The sequence below is a fragment of the Meles meles genome, chromosome 15, assembly GCF_922984935.1.
Source record: "Meles meles chromosome 15, mMelMel3.1 paternal haplotype, whole genome shotgun sequence".
Classification (NCBI taxonomy): Eukaryota; Metazoa; Chordata; class Mammalia; order Carnivora; family Mustelidae; genus Meles; species Meles meles.
Window position 1 is genome coordinate 26,258,981 of NC_060080.1, and position 18,395 is coordinate 26,277,375.

Genomic DNA, 18,395 nt, shown 5'->3' on the forward strand with positions numbered 1-18,395 from the left:
TAAAATATAGGTCTGCAGCCCAGTCCTCAGGGATTTGGGGTCGGCACGGGGTGGTGACTGTGGGCGCTTCTGAGACAGACTGCCTTGGGCAGAGGTCGGCTGTTCATTTTTAGTAGCTCCAGATGTTTTTCTCTCTCACATCCCAGTGCTTAGAGAGCAGAGCTAAATAGCAGAGCTATTTACCAAGGTCTGGAGGCCAGCGTTGTGCTTTAACAGGAGACCATGTACCAGAAGGAACCTTAGATGAGAGTGTTATTGTCAGAGTCTGGGGCCAATGGACATTGAGCTCTGAGGAACAGGAGCTTAGCCCTGACACCTACTGAGGAAGGTAGGATGTAATTATCATTCAACTTAACTACTTTAACTTTTAAAATGCTTTTTTTTTTTTTTTTAAGATTTTATTCATTTATTTGGCAGAGAGAGATCACAAGTAGGCAGAGAGTCAGGCAGAGAGAGAGAGAGAGAGAGAGCGTGCGAGAGAGGGAAGCAGGCTCCCTGCTGAGCAGAGAGCCCGACGTGGGACTCGATCCCAGGACCCTGAGATCATGACCCGAGCTGAAGGCAGCGGCTTAACCCACTGAGCCACCCAGGCGCCCCTACTACTTTAACTTTTTTAGAAAAGGTGATACTTGGAGTTTAAAACTTCCACTTAGGTTTTAATTACAAATATGTTTTCCTTTGCACTCTCACAATCCTTGTAGATTATAAACAGGCTGACTTGTGTTCTCATTTCCTAATTTTTTAAAGATGATGGAAAAGAACTTGTAAGTATTTCCTGGGGCACCTGGGTGGCTCAGCTGGTGAAGCATCAGACTTGTGATTTCGGCTCAGATCATGATCTCAGGGTTGTGAGATTGAGCCCCGTGTTGGCCCCGAGCTGGTCGTGGAGCCTGCTTGAGATTCTCTCTCTTCCTGTCCCCTTGCCCCTCCCCCCCATTAAATATTTCTTTAAACACTTAGCAAGGGGAAGTTTGGGGAGAAAATTGGAGGTGGGCAGATGTGGGGATGGCATTTGAGACAGCGCATTGCTAATTCTAAGTCAGCAGTTTTCAAAGGGTGATTTGTGGAACCCTAGGGGTCCCCAGACCATTTCAGAATATCCACAGGTCAAAATGATCTCCCTAATAATATGAAGATATTATTTACCTTTTCAGTCTGTGCATGCTGAATCAGCAGAAACAGTGTGTGTGTGTGTGAGGTTGTGGGGGGGGGGCGCGTCAGACTTCTGGCCCCTTCACCTGAATCAAGGTGGGAGCTCCAAACCGTGCTGGGAGTCATCGTATGCTTCACCACCATGCCGTCAGTTTTCCCACCAAAAAAAAAAAAAAAAAAAAAAAAAAAAAAGTCTTTATGGATGCCTTTGACAAAGCAGTGAATATTATGTTATTAAGTCTTTACCCTTGACACTGTATCTTTCCTAATATTCTGTGTGGTGAAGTGGGAAGCACTTAGAAAACACTTGGGCCTCGTGCTGAAGTACTGTGGCTGTCTTCGGAAACAGCTGAGCTGCCTGCTTGGCTCTTAGAACATTCTCTTTTCTTGAAAGAACAACTGACACATGTAGGGTATTCAAACTTGTGTATTTGGCAGAAATTTTCTCAGAAAAACAAACCATGAAGTGAGCTCATCACTTCAAGGAGAATAAGTGATCGTAATTTGTTACCAATGATAAACTCTTGAGCTTTTAAGAAAAAAAATTAAGTTTTGGGAAACTTGTATCTGCAACTATGAAACTTGACAGTTTCCCAGTACTTTAGGTATTTGGTTAAGAGTTTTCCCCTGAGATTGTTGGTGATATTAAGGCATATAATTTTTAAATATTATATGAAATGTGTCAGCATGTGGAAGACCTGTGCATTTTCCAGATGACTAATATAGGATGTTAAAAAATCAAGCATCTGTAAAAGATCCATTCAAGGTTCAAGGTAGAGCAGGGAGTGTTTGTTTGTTTGTTTACCATTGGGTTTTACTGTAACAAAGAAAACTTTATTGATAGGATTAAAATTCCACATTGCAGGTAGTGCTAAGAAGTCTCCACATGTTGAATTTTGGCGTAGTGTCAAAGAATCATGTCTACAATTAACTGAAAAAGCTGTTAACATACTCTTCCCTGTTCCAACCACATAGATGTATGAGGCCAAATTTTCTTCCTAGACTTCAGTCAAAATATATTGCCACAGATTGATTATAGGAGCATGTATAAGAATCCAGATGTCATCTATTAAAATGTGAGACATTAAAGAGATGTCCAAAAATGTAAGACATTGTCAATTTTTTTCAAGACTTGAAAAAGTTGTTTTTCCTAAAAACATCGTATTTATGTTAATACAATGCATGTTATTTTATTTTAAAATGAATTAATAAATATTTAACTATTTCTCAGTTTTAATTTCTAATATGGTAAGTATTGATAGATTATAGCTCACATAAACAAAAACTCTTTGGAGTCCCACATAATTTCTAAGCATTTAAAGTCATCCTGAAACTGCATAGTTTAAGAACTGCTGACCTAAGGTCTGACTAAGGGGAGTGCTCCCAGGTGGCTATCTGGGCTTCCTTCAGAACTGCCTTTTTATGTTCATCTACTTGCTCTGGAATCATAGAAGAAGACATCTAGGTTCTCCCAGCCCTCATCAGTAGACCCAGATTCTACCAGCCCATCCACTAAGTTCTTTTCTGTGTCTAGAACAGGAAGCAGTAAGTGAAGTTCTTGACCAGGCCATACCCTGACTCCTGTGTTATGGGATTTAAGTACGGGGGAAAAACCAGTTATGGAGTTCTGAATATTTTACTACTGAGAAGGTAGTTTTTGGTTTCACACCTCTGATAATTTTATGCTTAGTTAGAAGGTAAGGTTTTAACAAAGCTGTCAACTTGGTCTTTGGAATCAGGCGGTCTGTTTTTTTCATAGCATTATGACTTTGGGCAAGTCATTTTTATTTCTCTGAGCTGCAGTTTCCTATACCTGAGGTACAGTTGGTCTAACAATAGGTTAATGGTGTTGTCGATACGTACTGTTTGTAATAGGTCTAATTCTCATTCCCCTTGATCTTATTGGCAACTTTCTTGGACTCAGGGGTTTGTAAATCATAGCTGAATGACTGCAGACTCCTGTCAGAGAAAACTCTTCAGCCCAACTGTTGGATATATTTGATTAAGTGCATATTTTTATAATAAATCCAACCCTCCTTTATACACATACATACACATACACACACATGCACAGAGATTGTACAACAAAGCAAGGTGATTTGGCATATGATCATACCTTTTAGATTATTGGCTAATTTCTGCTTGGCTCTTCAGAAAGATGATAAAAACTCTGATATCACGCTAGCAAGAATGAATAGCCTTCAGTGAAAGGGTTGGTCCTTAGGGACTATCTCTGTTCTTTTGAAGATATGTGTGCCATACTTTTAGATATGAGCACATAAATAAGGTCTAAATCATACCAGACCTTGTTCAGAATTATCCTTCTATACTAAATCATTCTCCATGTGCTAATTTTAAAATGTAGGCTTGATTTTCCCTAGCTTTTTGTGGAAGTTCTTTCCCTTCTGAAAACAGAGCCGTGAGAAGACAGGACACATCATTGCTTTCTGTGGTCATATTCTTTTGTTCTCTATTCTGTAAAATATCTCCTGACCTGTGGTACTGTGGCTCCTGAAAGGTTTGAGAATGGTTTTTGCATGAGATTAGGGAATCCGTATGCATAAGTACAATCTTCTCAAAGGATACTCAAAGTGTAAATGCTTTGAAGTGGCATTTGGGGAGAAAATACATTAAAAGAGAGCCTTAAAACTCGATAACAGTGTCATATCTTAACAATGTATGCATCATGAAGTCATCGTTGGTCTGTCCCAGCAGGTATATGTGAATTTTCTGTGACTTGGCTCTTCCCCACCTCTGGATGGAGCCCTAGACCATTCCTCTCTCCTTACTCATCATCTTTCCCATTCATCCACATCTCATCACCCTCCTGGACAATACTGTCTTGCTTTCAGTTCTCAATGATCCAATTCTTAATGGTTGATTGAGGGTATATTTGCATGTCTGTCTCTCTTCATTTATGGCATTGCCACCTTTCCTTAAAGACCACCTCCTTGTACCAATTTTAACTTTTCACCAGATGCCTATGACTTTCAGGTGTGAAAATCATGAATTTAGAAACTGGAAAAAGAAAATGGTAGAAGGGTAGGCTGCTGCATTAGAGACCATTTACCTATATTTCTGGGAGTATGTGAAAGCTCGCATAGGGCCAGTTTCTCATGGAGTGCACTGTTCATGTCCATGTTCACGCACATAGATCCACACAGTAGTACCTGGGACTCCACTTTCTTTCAGTCCCATCACCTGGTTCTGACCGTCCTACCATTATCTTCCAAACTTTCTGGGCCTTTGGTTTACCTCTAAGAAAACTTGTGTTCAGTTTATGATGCCTATAACTAACCAACAAACCCCCTCAAATGCTTGAAATGAAACAAAATACTCTTTTGATAGAACCATATACCCATCAAACGTTGGAAGCGCAATGATCCTTTCACAGATGAGTACCATTGTGGTTTAACGACTTGCTTATTGGAGATAGACCTAGAACAGAATCCAGGTCACTTATCCTTACTAGCCTGGTTTTTCCTATAAAACACTTAAGTCTATTAGTATACAGCAGAATTATTTACCATGCCTGCAAAGGACTCCAGTTTGTTTAGATATAATGGAATTATTTCAGAATGAGTTGCTAAAAGAAATCTTGCTCTGAGAAATCTAGTGATATATTGTAAAGATGTCCCTGTCTTTGTAGTGACTTAGCAAATAGAAAAGAGTCCTTTGAATTCAGTAGAGGTTATAGGCAAACGGCAGCACCCCATCATCCCTTTCTTTTGTATATTAATTTAATGTTCCTAATTTTATGGGTAGGTAGATTTTTTTTTTCTTTTCTTTTCTTCTTCTTTTTTTTTTTTTAGTCAGGTAGTCTACCTAGACCCTCAACCATTCCCAGCACCTGCCCTCCTTCCCATCTAGTGCCTCTATTTCTGAGACAGCCTTGTTCTTTCCAGTCACCAAGCTTGGACTCTGCCAGAATACTTTTCTATGGGTAGGTAGATCTTATTTAGGTGGCTGTCATACTTAAAGTAGGAAAAAGTATATTTTGTGCAGGAGTGAAAATAGGTGAGAATTCTGTCATAATCATTACATACTTACGGCCTAATCACGTTCCTATGAAGCGTGACTGTACTCGTGCAGGGGCTTATTCATGGTATCCAACTCAGGTAAGTGTTGGTTTTCTGATCTCTCTCCTGTGGTCTTTGTGATTTTGGGGAGTATCTGAGAATATGAGAGATACTTAGATACTCTGAGATCATCTGGCTATTAATATGTTAGGAAGTTTTGATTGAGCACTTGGCTTGTTTTAGCTAGAAGCAGTACCTACAGCAAGCAATATAAGTTTTGTTTGAAAATATTTTTCATGTAATTAGGGTTTCATAAAAATAGGTGTTACGATGTTGACTTGGGCTTGTATTATTGTTATTAAATAAGCATTTGTTATTTTTTCTTTTTAAGAAAAAAACAGATAAAAGGAAAAATTTGTCCCCCTGTTGATGAATTAATTCTGTGAGCCTTTTATTTATGTATTATAACCATATGTATTCAGCCAGCAGTTTTTCTTCTCTCTCTCATAACTAAACAGCTTTGGGCAGAAGCATGCAACCTTTTTACTATTAAGTTTCTCTGAACTAAGGCCAGAAAGCTTTAAAAATATTTTGACCAAGATGGTTTAAGAGTCTGGTTATGTCTCAGTTTGTTCTGACGGACTTGATTGAATAACATCTTGGATTGTCAAAGAAGTGATGTAATGAGTATTCTCTCATTCTACAGGATATTCTTAGGCTAACAAATGTATTTCCCACCTAGTAAAATATAGAAAGCCTCCAATTTGGGAGCAGTTTTCCTGCTTAGAAACTGATCTCCTTGTCTTGGGTTTATACTGGGATATGTTAGACTCTTGTTGTTTTCTTTCTTCCGAGGAAGTTAGACTTGGTCTCTCTTACTTTTTTTTGAGGTTTTCAATTTTACAAATTCATAAAGATTTGAGACAGTATCAAACATAGAAAAGTTGTAAGTGCACTGCAACTGTTTTTTGGTATCCTAAAGTATTGGAAAATAAGTTGCCAACACAGTGCTTCTCGTCCTTAAATACAAGGACCTTCTCCTACATGACCACACTATGTGCAATGACCTCGGAAAATTAACACTGACCTCTCGTTACCATGAAATCCTCCGAAGATAGCCTTGTGAAAACTAGTCAACTGGCAAAAGAAAAGAAAGAAAATTTGAGTATTGCGTTATGCAGAAAAGATCATGATAATTCATAGTTGAGAGAAGGTCTAAGTGTATGTCAGACAAAATATACTTACGATAAACTAAATAACATATTAAAAGTCAGGTGAAGACGATCAGGGTAACGGGGCCATTGTCCATGCATTTGCTTAGAAACTTCAGAGTGTGGCTGCATTCACTTTGATGCTGAATATATGAGCTATTCTGATGACTGATCATTTGACCGCTGGATGGTGCCAGCCTTTGACCTTGCACTTGGCATTGGTACCTTTTCTCACAGTCTGCCATTTTGGTCTTAATGATATGCTTCCTGATGTAGCTTCAGAAATTCAGTTATTCAGTGTAGGTATTGCAGTCCAGCAGGAGGCCTGTTCAGTGCATGCAGCTTGTAGCTGTCCACTGTAGCTCAAGAATGGTCTTGTGTGAACGAATGTCCTGCCTTACAGCTCTGTTGCTGAAGAGGAAGAAAACTTGCCCTCTGTGACCAAACAGACCAACCCACCTTTTGCTTTCATTTTATTCCTGAGATGATAGTCCTAAATGAAATTCTTCATATAATTTTTTCTCTGATTTATATTAGCAAGTGCCATTGTCAGAGTGAATTATGGTTGTGAAATAAGCCAAAGAACAGTTTTTCCTAGAAAAAGTAAAAACCCTACTTTATTAAGGCTAGTTCTTTGAGTGAGTCATTATAGGAAGTCTTAGTTTTAAAAACCATTTTCTGGATAAGTCTTTAATGTACACGTTTATGTTAACGTTGGTCAATCTTAAAGTTTTTTAAATGTTTGAAGAAATTCAAGAAAAAAATCCACACATTTCATCACCTCATCAAAGTGATTTGTGGGGGCACCTGGGTGGCCCAGTCAGTTAAGCGTCTGCCTTTGGCTCAGGTCATGATCCTGGGGTCCTGGGATCAAGCCCCACATCAGGCCCCCCGCTCAGTGGAAAGCCTGCTTCTCCCTCTGCCTGCTGCTCTCCGTGCTTGTGCTCTCTCTCTGTCAAATAAATAAATAAAATCTTTAAAAAAGTTTATTACACATATGGATTCTGATTATGCTGTATCCTCTTAAGGCTCTTGCAGACCAATTCGAAGATAAGACTACATCTGTACTGGAACGTCTGAAGATTTTCTATTGCTGTCAAGTACCCCCTCACTGGGCCATTCAGGTATTTTTCTTGCTGTTTGTATGGAAACTACTTTGCTTTTGAAAGAAAGTTAAGTACATTAGAAAGGAATGATTTTTCAGTTTGTGTTGGAGTTTTCAAATATTTCAGTGAAAAGAACAAAAGTATCTAGCTGGGGATTGCCAGTTACTTCAAAATGCTCCTTTGGTTAAAGTGATATTAAACTTTTAGAACATTTTTAAGGGGCACCTGGGCGCCTCAGTCGTTGGGCGTCTGCCTTTTGCTCAGGTCATGATCCCAGGGTCCTGGGACTGAGCTCTGCAGTAGGCTCCTTGCTCATTGGAGAGCCTGCTTCTCCTTCTCCAGCTCCCCCTGCTTGTGTTCCCTCTCTCGCTGTGTCTCTTTCTGTCAAATAAATAAATAAAATCTTAAAAAATGTTTCTTTAAGGAATTTAAGAGAAGATTAAATAGAATCCTTGAAATTAAGTAGTGAGAGAACCACAGAAGCTTTCATTTTTGGAATCAACTTTATATGTAAAAGCTGGTTAGGACCTCCTGCTTGAGAATGAACCTTTTAACCAAGTTGTTGACAAAAACAACTTAAAGCGTTTGTTTCTTGCTCTATCTGGTGAGATAACCCTTGACTACCTTTCTTTTTCTGAGATGTGAGAATACCTAGGGTAGCTCCTAAGGCTCCATACTGGGATAGAGATTCAGGCACCTGTGTCACGGGTGTGGTCCCCCTATTTTGTAAATTTTTTGGCCCTGAAGGCAACTTAGATACCAGGTCCAGTTTCTTAGTATTACTAAGAAAACTGAGGCCCAGTGCAATTAACTACACTTTTCCAGTGTTGATCACATAGCTGTTCATGAAGTAGATCTCTGGTTTCCCAATTTTTATTCTAGTTTCCTTTCCTTATCTCTTCATTGAGTTGTAATTATGGCAGCTAATAACAACCAGCTTTGACTGCATACTTAGTATGATGCATGCATTTTGTTCTGCATTTTGCACACATTATCTTATTTTATTGCAACAATTGTGTGAAATATCTCCCATTTTATAGTTGAGGAAGCTGTGATACTGAGAGATTAAGTGGAGTGAAATGGTGACAGGCAGAAATTTCTAGATGATTTAGTAACTATTGTCATTTCAGCCAGCTTCCTGTCCTCTCTCGTGAAATACACACCTAGGTAGTGATTTAGAATTATAAATGCCAACCCACCGTTCAATGACTCTGAATCCCCATTGTTAAATTTCTTTGAGTATGTCATATTCTTTTTTTTTTTTTAAAGATTTTATTTATTTATTTGACAGAGAGAGAGATCACAAGTAGGCAGAGAGGAAGGCAGAGAGAGAGGGGGAAGCAGGCTCCCTGCTGAGCAGATTGCCCGATGTCAGGCTCAATCCCAGGACCCTGAGATCATGACCTGAGCAGAAGGCAGAGGCTTAACCCACTGAGCACCCAGGCGCCCTGAGTATGTCATATTCTTAAGCACAGAGTAAAGTAGGGGATTTATTACACATTGGAATTCACTTTATTGAAGGAATCTCAATATAACTGGCAAATGAAAAACTTTGTTACATTATCTCAAAAGGAGTACCTTTATCAGGAAGGTGTTAACAGCTGGAACTTTTTGGCATGTTTTTGACCCCTTCTATGAAATTAAGTGCCTTGTCCTGTGTGGTTTGTGGTGGATCAGCATCTCAGATTCTGAGCTATTATTATGACAAACATGTATGTTGAGGGTGTAGCTTTCAGTCCATCTCTGAATAGAAGCATTAGGAAAATTAAATACTATTCAAATAGAATTTAGGCAAAATGTTTATCTATTTAGGAAGCTGTGGATTTTAGGATCTTTAGGCAGTTAGATAAACATCCTCTTTCATTAACAATTTAAATTGTTTTTTTCTTTCATTATAGGGAATGACCATATCTTTATGTATTATTTTTAAAGATAAAAATAAAAGAGTGTAGTAGCGTAATTTATCATAAAAAGAGAATACCTCTAGCTAGCCCTAACATCATGGATGCCATAACTTTCCTCATCTATTAAATGAAAAGATTAAACGACTTACCATGTGAGCACTAAGGTTTATTCCAGCTCCCCCAGATCCATGGCATACTGAAGAATTAGATCATTCCCTTTATTTTTTTAAAAAAAATTAGCTTAAAACTTTCAGATACATTTTGTTTTACTTTCTAATTTTGTCAACCTAGATTTTCCATGTCCGTTGGCTTCTTAACTCTTAAATATGTATTGAATTTTGAAAGAGCAGTAAAATTTAACAGAAAACAATGCATTCTCCACTAATATAAAACAATGCATTCTCCATGCGTTATGCAAGAACTTTATGAACTTTTTTTTTTTTTTTTGAAGTAAGCTCTTCACCCAGTGTGGGGCTTGAACTCATGACCCAGAGATCAAGAGTCACGTGCTCTACTGACTGAGCCAGCCAACCACTCTAAACCTCGTTTTTTAAACCTTTCTAGTATTTTTTCCATGCCTGCAGGATGGACCACTTATAAACCATAATATATTTACTTTTTTTTTTTTTTTAAAGATTTTACTTATTTATTTGACAGATAGAGATCACAAGTAGGTAGAGAGGCAGGCAGAGAGAGAGGAAGGGAAGCAGGCTCCCCACTGAGCAGAGAGCCCGACATGGGGCTCAATCCCAGGACCCTGAGATCATGACCCGAGCCGAAGGCAGAGGCTTTAACCCACCGAGCCACTCATAATAGTTTAAGTAACTTACCACAACTTGCCCCCTTTTTAATCTGCCAAGGCTGGGAAATAAAGTAGTTAAGTTTTTTGGAATGTATTCTAAATAAATCCAGGTAGATCTAAGTGGGAAGACCCAGAGATGCTTTCATGAATAAAGTGCACAAGTGCTAATGTATAGATTTCTATCATTTATGTCAACTGCTTAGAGTTTTTATTATTTGTTTGAATTCAATCTCATTTTTTTCCCAGGTTGAGATATAACTGGCATATAACATTGTATTAATTTTAGGTGTACAACATAATGGTTTGATATATCTGTATATTGTGAAATGGTCACCACAGTGAGTTTAGTTAATATCCATCTCCTCACATAATTACAGATTTTTTTTCTTGTGATGAAAACTTTTAAGATCTATTTTCTTAGCATCTTTAAGTATATAATTCAGTATTATTAACTGTACATTATATCCTCAGAACTTTCTTATAATAGGAAATTTATATTTTTTGACCACCTTCACACATTTCTCTCACTACTACCCCTCAACCTCTGGCAGCCACTAGTCTGTTCTGTTTCTTGAATTTGATTTTTTTAGATTCCTCATGTAAGTCAGATCATACTCTGTTTTTCTCCATCTGATTTATTTCACTTAGCATAAGCCTACCAGGTCCATCTGTGTTGTCACAGATGGTAAGATTTCATCCTTTTTTATGGCTGAGTAATATTCCTCTGTGTGTGTGTGTGTGTGTGTGTGTGTGTGTGTGTGTTGTGTGTATGCACACACTAGAGTTTCTTTATCCATTCATCCTTTGGTGGATACTTAGGCTGCTTCCACATCTCAGTTATTGTAAATAATGCTGTAATGAACATGGGGTTGAAGATTTTTTTTCAAGTGAATATTTTCATTTCAAATAAATGCCCGGAAGTGGAGTTGCTGGATCACTCAGTAGTTCTATTTTTAATTTTTTGAGGAACCTCCATACTGTTTTTCATGGTGGCTGCACCAGCTGACATTCGCACCAACAGTGCACGAGGGTTCCCTTTTCTCCACATCCCCACCAACACTTATCTTTTTGATACCAGGCATTCTAACTAGAGTTTTTAAAGTTGATTTATTGCATCTCAGCTTTACAATTCAGAGATGGTCACAGAATCTGCAGGTAAGAAAGAAATGCTGACTTTCTTTGCCTTGTAAGTTATTCTGAGTTCTTAGGAAAAAGTTGATAAATGGAGTGTTTTGAAAAGCTCCTATATTAATTTTTTAATTCCTTACCCTGTAAAGAAACTTGCTAAAGGAAAGGTAAAGATTGAATCATTGCAAATTTCTAATTAGTTGAGGTCAAATTGTAGAAATGATGTATTTATTACAGTAAGCAGACCCTTAAAATGGCAGGTTAGCACACCCACAAGTGAAACGGGAATTTCTTTACATTAAGAAATGTTCATTATTTTAACTTGATTCTTCTAGCGCCAACTTGCAAGTTTTCTCTTTGAACTGGGATGCACGAGTTCAGCCCTTCAGATATTTGAGAAGCTTGAAATGTGGGAGGATGTTGTCATTTGTTACGAGAGAGCTGGGCAGCACGGGAAGGTATGTAATAGGAATATTCTGCGTACTGATAAGAGCCTTCTATTTTGGGGCGTCTTTCTCACTTGCTTTGTTTTTCTAAACCCACTTTTGCTGGTAGTTCACTTACTTTCTCTTTTTTTCACTTTTTCCGCCAGAAATCTTTTTAATGTTTTCTCTGATTTTTGTTGGGGCAAATAATTTTATGAGTGTACATGTACGTGTTTAGGTAAAAGAGAAAAGCAAGCCAAAACTGATATGATGGATGATGTTTGGGGATGAATAATGGCAGTGTTAAAGACTCTGTATTTTGATCTCTTTTCTTTGCTAACTCTCTTCCTGAGGACAACTTCAACGTGAAATATTACGAATTATTTTAAGCATCACTGGGTTGCCTGATGATCAGAGTTTGTGGGGCTGAAGGGAGGGTTACCTAGGAGGGAGAGCAGTTGGGTGGGCCTTTAGAAGGAAATCTCAAGGGTGTGGCCCCCCACCCTCCTGAGGGCAGAAGAGTTGTCAAGTGTGTAATGCACATTTAATTCCACCCTTAAATTGGCTCAAGAGGAAAAATGTTGCAATATTTATATCTGTTATTAATTTGTTGGTTTTTTTCCCCATCATAAATGAAAAAAATTTTTAAGGAATAAGGAGTTCTGCATTGTGAGTATCTGTTGAAACAGACACATTGAAGTCATATGTTAATTTTGGATTAAATTGTGAAATGACTCAATTTCTATCATAAGTGTAGTACACAAGCAGAGTAAAAACCCACACATTGGTTCATTTATTTCTATAGTCAACTTTTTACCATCACCCTAAAAAAAGGAAATAGTGGTACAAGTACATGTGTGTCTGTTTTTGAAATACCTTCCTAAGTATGTCTTATTTTAGACCAGTAGTAAAAGTTACATTCCTTCCACTAATCACTAATGGCAGTGAAGGTTTGCATTGTAGTGTAAGGAGAAGCCAGCATGGGAATAAAGTTTTACTGTAGAAGATTATAGAATTTTAATATTTTCATCCCAGGAAAGAACTCCATAACCATCTGTTCCAGCTCCCTCCGTTCGGCAATAAGGAAAGGCATCTCTAGAGATTTGCCTCAGGTCACAAAGCTGGTTCCTGATTATTAGCTCCAGAGGCCCCTTGCTAGCCTTGCCACGTGCTAGCTTTGTGGTATTGGGCAACTTACCCCTGCCTGCCCTCCTCTCGCCATGACTCAGTTTCCTCATCTACCTCTGTACGGGTTTTCATGATGTAACGTCTGTCAAGTAGGTAGGATTGTGCTTTCCTCACAGCGCCCCATGTGTGTTGGCTGCTCTCACTGCTGTGACTCTAAGATACATTTTTTTCACTCTGAATTTGGAATGTGTCTCACACTTGATGGTATCTTCCAATTGCTGGCTGTCAGGTGGCCATGTGGACCGGTTGTCATTGCCTGAGCTTGTCCACACTTAGTCCCAGTTCTGTTTACTGTCGTCATTTCAACAGTTATGTACCTGGTATCCTTGCTACATATGGTAGATATAATTGCCATTTAGAATATCTTCATGAAAGATTTTATTATGATTTGGCATTGAAACAAAAAAGTCACTGAATACACAGAAAAGGACAGAAACAAAGTAGAGAGATGTAAATTTGTATTTGTGAAGTAAGCATTTGTCTTTAGGGAAATCATCACAATTTCATTTGCTTTTCTTCAAAAATAACTAATAAGTGCTTTATGGGAGCCAAGAAAGGACACCCCTAGTAGATGAAGCTGTGTTTTGTAGAGATATATATATATATGTGTATATATATATATAATATATATATTTATATGTTTTTATATATATATATATATATATAAAGAGGTTGCCATTTGAAATGTCAAGCAATGTATTGAAGGCAGGAAAAATTACCAGACTTTCTGAATAGAATTTAAAAATATCAAAGCAACGAGATGCTGATGTGATTCATTCAAGGCATTATGTCATCATTTATTTGAAAGCATTTTTTCTTTATTAGTTAGAAGTTTGTCTTATGATTGATAGTGTCCCAAATTTGATGAAATATAGTATTATGTTTCTTTGAGGATTTTTTTTTTTTTTAAGTGGCTGTAAGCTTGGCACTAAAGCAGGATTCAGCTGCTTGACAAAGGAATAAGTGGGCGAATGAGTATCTTGATTTTCAGTCTGATGTGTTTCCCATTGTGTCATTCTTCACTATGCTAGTCCCTTACACTGGTCACTAAATAAATGCACTGTATGTAAAATCACAGTAGTTTTGGAAATAGTGATTTTTGAAATAATTAAGTTGTTGAATCCCAAGCTCCCAAGCATGTTTTGAAATACTAAATTTATGTAATTATTTTTAGAAAGTGTGGAAAGCTGAGACTTTCTCTAATTGCAGAAGAAAAAAGTAAGGAATCGCTCTCTTTCAAAGAATATATTTGACTCTGTCCTCTAACGTAATTGTAGTATTACTGTTTTTTTAATTGGCACATGATCTTCTAAGCATTGTCTTATGAAAATGATTAATTTCCATGTTTCTAATTATTCTAGAAAATTTACTTATCTTAATTTTTAGGAATGTGTAGTCATTTACCTTGTCTTAAAGTCTTTTGTGAGTTTCAGCCAAACAACCCCCGAGTTTTTTATTTTAAAGGTTGATTTAGCATTTCATTTGTCACATAAAAGACTTCCCGTACCTGTTAGTCTTTTTTTTTTTTTTAAAGATTTTATTTATTTATTTAACAGATAGAGATTACAAGTAGGCAAAGAGGCAGGCAGAGAGAGAGAGAGGAGGAAGCAGGCTCCCTGCTGAGCAGAGAGCCCAATGTGGGGCTCGATCCCAGGACCCTGAGATCATGACCTGAACTGAAGGCAGAGGCTTAACCACTGAGCCACTCAGGCGCCTCCCGTACCTGTTAGTCTTATGCTGTATTTGCAGATCACTTTAACCAGAGACCCTAAAAAGTTTTGCTTCAAGCTGGAAGCAAATGTTTTATTTCTAAAACAGCTGAGATTCTTTTAGTATTTGGTCATGTGCCAGTAGTTGTCACCACATTTGATTTAACTAGAAGTTTGCAAAATTTTAATCCTTGCATTTAGTGCTTAATGGCATAATTTATTTTTAAAAGGCAAATTCAAGAAAGTATCTAACTCTAATTATCGTTCTGGTGCTCGCACCCTTTATTGTAGGGTCTCAGACTTTCTAATTTCATCGCTACTTAACAGATATTCTCATTATTTAATGACCATTGGCAAAATAGCTTCGATTAATTTTGCTTGACCTTGGGATCAGAACTGGTTCTCATCTGTTAGCATTTAGTTTTTTAAAGTTATCTGGCACACTTCTAGCACTTTCCCCAAGCCTATGGACAAATTCTTGTTTTGGTGCACAAATTTGGTCCCTAAATGAAAGACAAAGATTGAGCTGGTATGAACTGCCTGCGGGAGGTAGGCATAAAGGGAGTGGAATGGTAAGGTTAGGACCTCTCTTTTTTTTCTCTTGTTCCTAGCAAACAAGCTTACCTGAGATACATAGCTTCATCTTTAATTTTGCTGTTTGCAGATCATTGTAGCCATTAGCTCTTTAAAATTTTTCCTTTAAGTTACAAGTAAATGTTTTATTTCTAAAACAGTTGAGATTCTTTTAGCAGTTGGTGTGGGTTTTAGGGGGAGGTGGGAGGGAGGTTTCTGTTTTCTTTTTCTTTTTTTTTTTTTTTTAACATTTTATTATTGAATTGACAGAGAGGGACAGCGAGAGAGGGAACACAAGCAGGGGGAGCAGTAGAGGGAAAAGCAGGCTTCCCGCCGAGCAGGGAGCCTGATATGGGGCTGGATCCCGGGAGATCTGAGCTGAAGGTAGATGCTAAAAGACTGAGCCACTCAGGCACCCTGGTTTCCTATTTTTTTAAAAATTAATTTATTTTAGAGAGAGCGAGAGCATATAAGCTGGGAGGAGGGGTAGGGGAGGAGGGAGAGAGAGAAATCCTCAAACAGACTCCTCGAGGAGCATGGAGCCTGACTCAGACTCCATCCCAGGACCCTGAGATCACCACCTGAGCCAAAACTACGAGTCAGATGCTCAGCTGACTGAGTCATCCAGGCACCTCAGCGAAGGTTTCTTCTAAATTAGTTTCCTAATGTGGTGCAAAAGATTTCCCACACTCTTTTCCCACACTGCAGTCAGAGTGATCTTCCTGAAAAATAAATCTGATCAGGTCTTTCCCACTCTTCAGTAACTCCCTTTGTCTCCAGGATTAAGCTTTTTAGTGTGGATGGTTTACAGACCACTTGATGATCTGACTCCTGCTTATGCTGCTAACTGCATTATCCCCTTACTCTTTTTTTTTTTTTTTTTTAAGATTTTATTTATTTATTTGACAGGGATCACAAGTAAGCAGAGAGGCAGGCAGAGAGGAGGAAGCAGGCTCCCCGCGGAGGAGAGAGCCTGACGCAGGGCCGGATCCCAGGACCCTGGGATCATGACTCAAGCCGAAGGCAGAGGCTTTAACCCACTGAGCCACCCAGGCACCCTTATCCCCTTACTTTTATCTCTGCTTCATCCCCCTTAGTACTTGCTCATTGAGGTTGTGCTCAAAGTTCCACAAGATTGACACTACTTGTAATTTCTTGACTTTGCAGCATTGCTTCACCTCAGGACCTTTGTATGTGCCATTGCCTCTCTAGAGCTTGTCCTACAGCTCACTGCTACTTATTCTTCAAGTTTTTCTTTGGTGATTACTTTCCATAGTGACCTTTCCCGGCTACCTCCCTCTCAGATTTGGGGTGTTTCCCTGTGCTCCTGTGGCACCCAAACTACTCTGATGTCCCATTTGCCGACTTACTTCAATTACTAAACTGTAAGCTATTTTATAACATTTATGTCTATAGTACTTACAGAAGTCTCCCCAACACGTAGCACAGGGGTGGCACATGGTAAGTCTTCCAAATATTTGCTAAATGACCTGTAGTCTTTCATTATGAATAGTTATTGCACTGAAGCAAATCTCCAAGTAGATACTCTCTTTGGACTTTATATATGACAAAAGAAACTCTCCAACTCCTGCCATGTTTTCTCTCTCTAAAAACTAATTAGGAGATCTCTCCCCTCCCATTTTAATTTTTTACTCTAATAATCTCTTTAATGTAACAGCATACAAAGTCTGAATTGTTTTTACCACTTTACTGATTAGCCTTAGTAAGTGGCACATTTTGAAATCGGAGCTTAGACCTACCTTTTCTCTTAAACTCACACTCCTTTCTCCATACCTGCCTCTCACTGGGGCTGTTGTTCATCCCTTGGAAATTAGATGTTCGAGGGGCGCCTGGGTGGCACATCGGTTGAGTGGCTGACTCCTGGTGTCGTCTCAGGTCTTGATCTCAGGGTGGTTAGACTGGGCCCCCCTTTGGGCTCCGTGCTCAGTGCAGAGTCTGCTTGAGATTCTCTTCCCCTCTCCCTCTGCCTCCCCACTAATATGCATACACACTCTTTCTCTCACACAAAAAAATCTTAAAAAAAAAAAAAAAAAGAAATTAGATGTTCAGTTTTTAAGCCAAAACCTGTTGTTGTGCCCACTTGAATGAGAAAAAGAGGCAAAATATACTCTGTCACTTGGTAATGCAACTAGGAGATGAGCAGCTAATTCGATAACTAGGCCTGTTTTTAATTATTCTGTTTTATATTGGACCTGGAGTATTTATGCTGGCAAGTTCCTTTTGGGAAATCAAGCCAGAGTGTGGTGTTGTCAGACACATAAATGTAAAAAGCAATTAGTGAGCCCTTGGCTCAGTGAGAGAGTAGATAGGACCAGGCACTGCCACACAGAAGAAGGCTACTTGGGGGCGAACTACTGGGGTGGGATGAAGTGTTCTGCGCTTTTCACCTCTCATTTGCTGCTTATAGGACCAGAATTTAGACGAGGAGCAAACTGCCGTTCTGCTAGGAGAGGGAATCTTAAGCAGACTCCACACCCAGGGAGGAGTTTGATCTCCCAACCCTGAGATCATGACCTGAGTGGAAATCGAGAGTCAGATGCTTAACCGACTGAGCCACTCAGGCGCCCCCGTTCCGCCTGTCTTTGGGAGCCAGCCGCTATAATTGCGAACATCAGGATGCATTTTTGCTCAGCCACTGAGGAGAAGACTGGAGTAAATGACACCCAAAGTTGTTTGAGCTGTATGTACACACTCACACACACATTTTTAAACCTAAAACTGTTGTCAAGTGGCCAGATCTGACCGCTAGAGGGACCTTAAATTCTTAGCCTGCCTTTTTTCTATCGAACAAGCCTCTAGCCACTAAGCCTGATGCTGTCATTTCTGCAGTCCTCAAAGACACTCGTAGTTAGCGCCGTATCTGGGTCTAGAGTTCATTTACCCCCTTCATTCTTTGCCAGGAGGGCTTCTTCTGGTTGCTGCTCTGCCACTTCATAGCCCCTCTCTACTGAGCAGATGTCACGTCAGATGAGGGCCAGGCCAGTCTTGTCACACATTCTAGTTATTAATGACTTTCGCTCATTCACAAAATCAGGGCATACATCACAGCCAACAAGGGCACTGGTTTTTGTTTTTTTTTCTTCTTATTTTTTTTTATTTGTTTATTTTCAGCGTAACAGTGTTCATTGTTTTTGCACCACACCCAGTGCTCCATGCA

At 38.9% G+C, this 18,395-nt stretch overlaps 1 protein-coding gene across 1 annotated transcript in view; it reads left to right on the forward strand.

The window, feature by feature from the left end:
• The window catches only part of TTC27 (tetratricopeptide repeat domain 27), a 179,306-nt gene that overhangs the window by 83,715 nt on the left and 77,196 nt on the right, over positions 1-18,395 (forward strand). Inside the window, exons 11-12 of the mRNA XM_045979984.1 lie at positions 7,411-7,506; positions 11,658-11,780. Coding sequence (XP_045835940.1) covers positions 7,411-7,506; positions 11,658-11,780 — 219 coding nt within the window. The remainder of the gene's footprint in view (positions 1-7,410; positions 7,507-11,657; positions 11,781-18,395) is intronic.